The sequence below is a fragment of the Curcuma longa genome, unplaced genomic scaffold (genome assembly GCF_044706935.1).
Source record: "Curcuma longa cultivar G26 ecotype Majalengka, Jawa Barat unplaced genomic scaffold, ITB_CL_G26_1.1 contig_19840, whole genome shotgun sequence".
In the NCBI taxonomy this organism is placed as follows: domain Eukaryota; kingdom Viridiplantae; phylum Streptophyta; class Magnoliopsida; order Zingiberales; family Zingiberaceae; genus Curcuma; species Curcuma longa.
The window spans coordinates 1-9,878 of record NW_027431206.1 but is presented as its reverse complement, the minus strand read 5'-3'; the positions used below and the strand labels follow the sequence as shown (position 1 = coordinate 9,878).

Sequence of the window (9,878 nt, the reverse complement as noted above, 5' to 3'; positions counted from 1 at the left end):
AATGATATACAACATGAAACAAGTAATAACATACCAGGGCAGATATAAAAGCATAAAATTACTACTAGCTGGTGCAAAATTATACACCTCAAAATGACATATCTAAAAGATAAGTCGAGATACCCGCCTTCCGAAAGTAGTCTGTATCAACAAAGGAAACCTCCGTCTAGAAATCTGATTCAATGTCTTGTAATTATAATAATCAACATTCCTAAATACAACGATATATAAATTTTCCTATCAAATAAAATCCTAGCCAATTATTAGGTTAGTTACAACCCAATTAAACTTCAATTAACTCTATTCCATACATAACTTGTTAATTAACTAACTTATAAATAATCCAATTTAATCAATTAATAATTAACTTAGTTATTAATTATTTACCTAATTAAATTAATCTCCTTAACTTCTAGTATATCTTGAACAGAAACTGCTAAATCTTTTTAGATGTTATTGTGTATTGCTAATGGCTAACAATCAGGATGCTTCATTATAATTCTACTCCGCAACAACAGCCATGTGCACGATTCCAAGCCTAATTGTGACCCTTAATTTAGTCAATCTATGGCCGAAATAACAAGATACAAAGTCAAGCAAGAGCACCTCCTATCTCTGTACCCTTTTCCTATTGGATTTTCCTACTACAACTTGTGATCGATTCAAACATTTTGGCTACGGCACAAAAGAATTCATTTAGTTCAATCGCAATGACCAAGCAGCCACAAAATCCTTTGTGAATGATCACAACTACTCAGATGATTGTCGTCCATGGTTGACAAAAATGTAGTTTTGCTCGGTCTACTAGCATGTTAGCAAGTCTAGGTCAACAACTCCAAATTGTTGCGTGTATGAAGAAACCTCAAAGTTTAGCCTTCATAGAATTTCTACTCACGCAAACAAGTTGAGTATCATCACATAATAAAATTGCATTACCGAAACCAACGAACCCCTCTAATCTGCCGATCCAGAAGAAACCCTCAGCAAACTGAAGAAATTCAACACAATCAACAATAACCCAAATGGAAACACGACCTCACCTCAGCCCCTTTGCTCACTGGTGAAGGAGGTGGTGGCTCTCTAGGCTGCGAACGGCGAGATCCAGAGCACGAAGACGGCGACGTTCTTCACAGAGGAGAAGGGGATGGTGCTAGTCAGAGTGATCGCAGGGAAAGGAGAAAGTTGTCACAATAAGGGGGAAAACCTCACGTCGATCGTGATTCTGAGCAATAGAAGAAGAAGAAGAGGAGGAGGAGGATACACTAGCATCGGTGGCGTTCGTGTGGGAAAGGAGAAGGCGCAGCGCGAGCAGGGAGGGGAGAAGTCATGATGGGCTTGGGCGTAAGAAGAAGAGAACGGAAGAGATCACGGTAGGTGGGAGAGAAGATCGCGGTTACGAGAGAGGGGAGGGTGTCAATTTCGCAAGTAGAAATGGGGAAACCTGCATCACGGGTGGCTATTGGATTCCTAACAGGTATTTCGGATTTTAAACCTGAAATCCATTAACCTTTTTTTGGTATTAACCCTAAACCTTTTTTTGAAAAAACAACAAGGGCAGATGATGGGACTGTTGGATTAGAATAGAAGTTGTAGTCATTTACAAAGACATTCAATGTCCTGGTGCTCTCTGGTGATGTATCAGCAATGTAAAGAGCAATATAATAGATAGCATCTGGAAGAAAATTAGGTGGAAGATTCCCAAAATCAGATGTTGTGACATTATGGGTGCTGGATTTTGCATGTGTACTATCAGAAAATGGCTGCCAGTATCTATCATCTAGATATCTATAAAGCACATAAAACTTTTCAACAGATGAAATAGCATGAATACAAGCTATACACACACAAGTTATCATCCTTCAAGTGGAAAGTGGCATAGATGGCAATATTTACTTTATGCGCCCTGCAATTGCATCATCAAATTAAAATATATGATTATCTTATAGTTAGATAATGGATGTGACTATAGAAAAGAAAACAGTTGGCATATATATTAAAAATTCCAAGCATTTGGTTTTGTTCATTTATTGAAATTTTTCTATTTGTAATTTTCATTTCCACAACAATACAATTTGAAAATTGAAAAAGAAAAACAAATATTTAACATTAGCTTTTTTGACACCTTTGAATTTATTAGAGGTGAATGGTGTGCATAACTTCTCTGAAAATCCAATGAAAATTTTCCCTTCAGATGAATCCTACAACTTCTTTATGCCATGACAGTTTAGAGCGACTATGACTGAAACTTAGGGATTTAAAACCATCTTGATCATGAGGATGAATGATCACTAAACAAAAGAAATAATAATAATTCAAAATCAATAGGGACAAGGATGTGAGAACGAACAACCTCAACTCAAGAACCTCTAGCTCCAAGCACACCTTCAATTCAACCTCACTGAAACTAACCTGTAGAAAACTGCCTGTATATGATATCTACATAATAGCAAAGAGAAACAGAAGATAAAAAGGATAAGCAAAAGCATTTAGATAGAGGGAAACATAAGATCTACATATGCTACTGTAAAAAAAATAAACAATTAACAAAATTCCAAGCTGCTAGTGAAACGCAATAGATATACTCCACTGGAAAATAAAAAAATTATAGATGTGATCAGAGAAACCCTAAAAAAAACTTTTTTTGAAACGGAGAGAAACACAAGAGATCTCGTGTTTTAAGAGTTGAGCATGTGATCCTCCTTCTACTGTTGTTTGACTTGCCCCACCAAAGCCTCATCTGCTTCGGCGCTTGCAAAATTGGAGAATTGGGGCGGGAGAGCGAAGAACCTCCCATGGTACCCATCGACATCCAACAAGTCTGAGGATTCCGGAACCGAACGGGAAAGAGCTAAATTACCATATACCCACAGTAAAAAAATCGTGGGTATATAGTAATTGTTTGCTCAAAGAATAGTAAATTAAGTAGACATACCGAAGAGAAAAGAAGGCCTTCGGAGCCATGTTCTGACGCTCAGGAGCCGCTTCTCGCCATTGATAACCATCGGGAACTCGACTTTGCTTCTCGGATCAACATATATCATTGTCCGAGTGGGGCCTCCATCGAGGGAGATGGAGGCGACCCAAAGATGGGAAGCGTCATCGTCATCTTGGTCGCAAGGCTTGCGGAGGGAGGGCACGCTTTGCTTGAGGGAGGCAGAGAGGGTTATTCCTACTCTAGCGGCGACGGCCGCTACAGTGGTGACGACCACTGCGATGTGGTGGAAGGAAAGTCCATTAGGCAGCTTCTGCGGCGAAGGAAATGGGAAGGGGAACGAGAGTACTGGTTTAGGTTAGGAAAGTCCATTAGGCGACTTCTTTGGCTTCTATGGCGAAATCCCCAAAGTAGATCGCACGATAAAAAAGATACTCAATATCCTCAAAGACAATACTTTTTAAAAAAGCATTGTCTTTGACCAAAGAAAAGTACTAAAGACAACGTTTTTTGAAAAAGTATTGTCTTTGACAAAAAAAACCGCTAATAGACAATGCTTTCAGAAAAAGTGTTGTCTTTGATATTTAAAAATATTTTTGACTAAAAACGTTGTTAAATAAAAAAAAGATAACAGTTTTGATAAAAAATGTTGTCTTCCTAGCATTGTTTATTCAGTATTTTCTTGTAGTGATTGGATGAAGAGAATATGAAGAGCCAACATGAGAGACATGCGTTCTATTTGGATTTTAATTGGCTTTAATGTGGGGAAGCTAAAAAGAAAAAAAATTCTTCATATTCAATATGAGATGAATATAAAAGATTTTTTTTCTTGCACTTTTCAAGGAGAACAAGATATTTTTGAGCTCTATTGTCCTTCTTGGTCAAACACTTCTTTTCTTCCTCCTCTTTGTTTTAGCCGAATCTCCTTATGTGGTAACACTACAAAGGCGATTCTTCTCCGAAGCTTGAGATCGTGTTCGTGTGGATACGTATAAAGGCACAAATACTTGAATGTGCAAGAGATCCGATGAACCGAGGACGAATGAGATAAGCGAAGGACATGCTTCAAAGTTATAAATCTGTTAGATAGATAAATCAAACTTTGTACGAATTTTCTTTCGCATGGATCGTTCATTAGGATCATATTTTCGTTGTGAATTTTATTGTTGTTTGTCACATAGGATTCCCTACACTTAATTTTATAGTATTTTGGAATACTTTATGATAGTGTTCTTGATCCTATAGTATTTCTGATATCAATTTACTCTATTTTAATAACTTTTAAAAGAGAGATTCTTTTACCATTATGAATAATTAAAAGTACGCTTTCAATTTTATGTAAATTCTTTTTAATTATAGTATATATATATATCCTACTATATTATATTTGTTAATATAACTTAATTTAGGGCTTAACTCATCCCATGAAAGCTGGTCGTTGTTATGAAAACAGATGGGCCAACGCACAGCAATTACACGTAAATCATTGAGGATTAAAGCAACGGCGAGAAGGACAGGCGGGTTTCCAGTATTTGTGGTAATTAAATCCCTTCTCCGTCCTCTTGAATTGACACACCAATAAAATAGGAAGCGAGGCGAAAGGGAGTGCACTACGCTGCCAATAAACAACGGAAGTTGTCGGCCATTAACAGGACCAGCGCCTTTCTTTATGTATCCACCAAGACATCATCCTTCCTCTACCTCCTTCCCGTGTTTATAACCATGGACGGAGGAGCACTAAAACTAGTCGGGATTAATATCTGTGGTTAATTAGTGAGAGAAAACATGACGGGTTTAGGATCGCCATGCGGAGCTTGCAAGTTCCTGAGGCGCAAGTGCGTTCGGGGCTGCGTCTTCGCCCCCTTCTTCTGCCACGAGCAAGGCGCAGCCCACTTCGCCGCCATCCACAAGGTGTTCGGGGCCAGCAACTTTTCCAAGCTCCTCCTGCACGTCCCCGTTGCCGACCGCTCCGAGGCCGCCGTTACCATGGCCTTCGAAGCCCAGGCGAGGCTTCAAGACCCTATCTACGGTTGCATCGCCCACATCTTCGCGCTACAACAGCAAGTATACATCCTCTTCATGATTCTGCACGCATGTTCTCTAAGTAATCCATCAATTTATGTTTCAAGCTGTTGAATTAATCGGTAGGTCGTCCATCTGCAAACTCAACTGGTCTCTCTCAAGTCACAAGCGGCTGCTCGAGGGATCGACCAAATTACTACGCCTCAAGGCAGTCTTGTGGACAAATTTTCGCCCTTCCTCTTCCAAACCGGAGATGACCATCAAGTCAGAAACTCGCCCGATCCCAACTGCGGCAACTCCTCGCAGGAGTACGTCTCGTCCGGGAGGGAGGAGGAGGGATCGTCCAACGGCTCCATGGCGGAAGTGGAAGGTAGCAGTTGGAGGGCGGTCGCGTACCATGACATGGAGGACCTGCAATCGGTGGCGTTAGCTTATCTCGGTCGATCCTGAGATAATGAGATTTGATTTGCCTAAAGTGGAAGGATATTCATGAGGCTACTTTTCCGAATCCCAAGCTTGGCGTCGAGGCATGCGGTATCCAAGTCGAACGGTGTGCTACGTGATTTATATGGAGCAGAGCCATGATGGATCTGCGCCAGCAAGCTAAGTGATTCACACACACACACACACACACACACATATATATATATATATATATATATATATAAGCTGCATGTGTTAATTAGAAAGATACAAGTTGATTACAATTCCAATCTTATTCTTTTTTTTTTGGTATCTGTGAGCCATTCCACAGGTAGAAATTTAAGGGATTGGACATATGCTTTAATCGTGGGCAGTTAAGAAATGTTGTTTCTGTTTCTCTAACCCCACCCAACCCCCAAAATCTTATTCCAATTCATTACACATATTACAAAGGCATGACCTTGATGAATCAGATTCGATTGAGGTACGTTGTTCTCAAGTAAAAAAAGATGAAGATCATCAACTTGAGGCACATAGATTATTCATTATTTATACGTGGGCAAAAGCAAACACAGAATATATTGTCACAACATCTAGATCTAATTCCTCAACCATCCAACATAAATGATCATATAAATCTGGATTAACAGTCTGTAAACATTTCTCATTTAAAGCTTGCATAGTGATAAAATGGATTTTGTTCAAGTTTGGTACTTAATATATTAATTTGGATTGCCCAACAAATTAGATACACAGACACAAACTCGCTTAAGTTTCCCGAACACTTTAATTATTACAATATATAAAAACTATGTAGTATACCAAGTTTCAGAAGGGCATGGAACCTTAAGACCAGAATATATGACGGAAGATCCATGTGTCAAAATCCTGGGTACTATCTATTACTTCCAAGGTATTTAAACTACACACTGGTAGATTGAATGCGCTTCCCCATATTGTCTTTTCTTGATTTTGTAACTTGAAAATTCTGAAATTAAAATATCATAATCTGCATATTTTAGAAAACCAAGCAGATAAAAAAAACACAGATGCATTTCCTAACTCCTAGCAGATCTGATGTGATGCACTGCTCAAGAATTTAGCAAATTTATAAATTAAGCATTGATGACAAAAAAAAAACAGCATAGGAACTAATTAGCATACTAATTGATTTCAATCAACAAGCATTTATCATTACTAATGTTATTCATGGAAACTGATGTTTATCATTACTAATGTTATTCATGAAAAAAAAATTCACTCTTCTTATTTGTCAAGGGAGGCTGTACCTTGGAATGCATAGCTTGATAGTAAGATTCACCGAGGCAGCAAAGCTCAAGAGACAACAAACACTAATCTGAAGAGCAGCTATTCATGGAAACTGAGACTGACTTGCTGATTCTACTTGTTCTAAACTACACCCTGTAAAGTATGTTAATGTGTGTATAACTTTTGAAATTACATAATTCTTATTCGAGTTGATATAATGATGTTTGTCATGCCTCAACATATAGCAGATGAGACACTTTTTCATGTCTCAAAATGAAATTTAAAAGGCATAATAAAACGCCTCAACATATAGCAGATGAGACACTTTTTCATGCCTCAAAAGAAAATTTAAGAGGCATAATAAAACGCCTCAACATATGATAGATAAGACACTTTTTTGTGCCTCAAAATGTAATTTAAGAAGCATAATAAAACGCCATAACAAACTTTAAAAGACCAAGTAATATTTGCTGTTATAATTACTAATGTTATTTATAAAACAATTGTGATTGTTATCTATATGATTATCATATTTGTGATAATGTTGATCATAAAGGCTTGTAAGAACTTGTATAAATGTCTATTGTGCTAAGGTGATGATCAAATAACTATTATTTCTGCTTTATTTCAGCTTCCACATGGTAATTAGCTTTAGGTTACTTAACCATAACTATTAGATTTCATAATTTGCTTTACAAAAGTTCAGTAAATTGTACAAAAAACAAGCGGGTTGTAGAAGTGTTTATCAAGTAAATAGTTAAAGGATTAATATTTCTTCGTGTTGATGACATAGAATTATTATTACCAAAATTCAAGCATAGAAACTTAATATAATTAATATAGGCATGATCTAGATATTATACAGCTTTGCCCATATATATTTTCATGTAACCCGATTCTATATAAACACCACTAGTTTAGAGATTCTATAACATTCATCATGTGTCACTAACTAAATCTATATTATTACACCTATTTTTGGGTAACAAGTTAAAAAAATAAAAAAAAAATCAAGCGTTCACTAGATTTAAAGTTTACTAAAGGTAATATGAATAAATTATATGAATCATGCTTTGCCCACCTTATGATATTGACGACCTTGACCTCTCCCTAAAGGTTGACCGTTCGACCTCTACTGCTAGGCCGACATGTTGACATAAATAATATCCATGAAAGATAATCAACTGTGCTAAGGATGACTTCTTGAGCAGTCCACTCTAAGTATTTTGAGCTCCTCGACCTTCTAAAAAGTCAGTGTTAGTAGTAGTCCTAGAGTCAATTATGTGATGATTGACTAGAGACTTTTATATCATATTCTATTGTTAATAAAGATAAACTTTGGTTATTATATTTACTTCATGTTTGTACCAAATGACTAAACATAATAATATCCTTAAGTTGTAGGTTCTAATCTATATCATATCAATTGATTGAATTGATAGTGAGATAAATATTCCTTTCCTACAAGTATTAATATTCAAGGACAATATTAATGTATGAGACTAGCATGTAAATCAATTGATTACTTGATCTCACAAGTCATAGATATGTGATATCACGTTGACACATGAGTATATATTAGAGAATATATACTGAATTGATCAGTTATGAGAAAATTTCATGGATCGTTATATGAGTGTCATAAATTTTCTCATATGACTACTAGTATGAATAGTCTTAAGACCTGAAGTCACTATGGTTCTTTACATAAGGAGTTGTGTACTTTAGTATCGTCAAATATTACCCGTAACATAGTGGACTATAAAGGCGATCACTGGATATACAACGACTTATGCAGAGGGATGTGAGTGATGTAGATGACCCATATGACGAGAGTGATATCTGTGGGCCCCTTGATCAAGTAAGACTACTAAATGCATGACCATACTCAAATAAGTGAATATGAAATATTGAGTTCATTTGCTTGAGTGAATCTACTCGAAGATCAAAAAACATAAATATTAATATTGAGGATGACATGGTCTATGTCTCATTGATCAATCTAGATATCAAGGATAAAAGGACAACATCATACAATATAGTAGTCACGAAAAGTTTAGGTCAAATCTCGACTTTCTCGTCACTTGGGTAGCAATGATGCATTGCTATATGTCACTCATTGCTTAAGTGTCTAAAGCTTTAAACACATTACCAACGTTACGAGATCTGTTAGGTCATATACGAAGGACACATACTCTGGAGATTAATTGATTTTAGTTTCACTAAAATATGATCCAAATTATATTAATTGAGTTAGACTCAAGTGAATCCAATTGGATTTTGAGATTGAGTCCAATTTGAATTATATTAGACTCATTTAGATTAGATTTAACCAAATTTGATTGAGATATTAATTCATTAAAATGTTTAATGAATTAATAATAGAGGAAGACCAAGTCCCTTCATTGGATGAAGAGAAGATGAAGAGCCAATATGAGAAATATGTGCTATAGTTGGATTTTAATTAGCTTTAATGTGGGGAAGCTAAAGAGGCAAAAACCCTTCATATTCATGAGATGAATATAAAAGATTTTTTCTTGCACATTTCAAGAAGAACAAAGCATTTTTAAGCTCTCTTCTCCCTTTTTGCTAAACATCCTTTTTCTTTCTCCTCCTTATTTTGGTCAAATCTCCTTGTGTGACTAGCACTACAAAGATGATTCTTCTCTGAAGTATGAGATCATGCTCGTGTGGATACACATAAAGGCACAGATGCTTGAATGTGCAAGAGATCCGGTGAACCAAGGATGAGCGGGATAAGTGAAGGACACGATTTAAAAGTATAGATCTATTAAATAAATAAATCAAACATGCATGTACGAGTTTTCTTTCGCATGGATCGCTCGTTGAGATTCTATTTCCACTATGAATTTTATTGTTTGTTGTATATAATTCTCTACAGTAGTATCAGAGCCACTTGCGAAAGATCGTACTAAAGTTTTATGTACTTTTGTATGTGATGAATGTCATGATGCATGGTTATAACCCTTAACCCTAATATGATTGTGGTTGTGTGTATGTACACGTTATAATATAATTCATAATACGACCTACATGTTATGCCTTTATCTCTATTTTTTGAGTTGTAAAATAAATTTAGAGTCGAATGTAACTCAAGTTTTCTTATTTTGTAACGTACAAAATGAGGAATGAAAAGTCCATTGGAGGATGAAGTTACAAGAAGGATACTAACGACACATAACAACTAAAGGAAGCACTTGGAGAAGATGTT

At 36.3% G+C, this 9,878-nt stretch overlaps 1 protein-coding gene across 1 annotated transcript; it reads left to right on the top strand.

Moving 5' to 3' along the window:
- Nucleotides 1-4,717: 4,717 nt before the first annotated feature.
- Nucleotides 4,718-5,404, top strand: LOC141817257 (LOB domain-containing protein CRL1-like). The gene is made up of 2 exons (XM_074704933.1): nt 4,718-4,996; nt 5,081-5,404. Exons 1-2 carry the CDS (start codon nt 4,718-4,720, stop codon nt 5,402-5,404), a joined length of 603 nt encoding a protein of 200 aa, XP_074561034.1.
- The last annotated feature ends 4,474 nt before the right edge of the window (nt 5,405-9,878 follow it).

Excerpts from the sequence above, each read along its gene's own strand:
- LOC141817257 (XM_074704933.1), top strand. The coding sequence starts at position 4,718 with ATGACGGGTTTAGGATCGCCATGCGGAGCTTGCAAGTTCCTGAGGCGC. Across the intron at positions 4,997-5,080 it reads TCTTCGCGCTACAACAGCAA|GTCGTCCATCTGCAAACTCA; the intron begins GTATACATCCTC and ends ATTAATCGGTAG.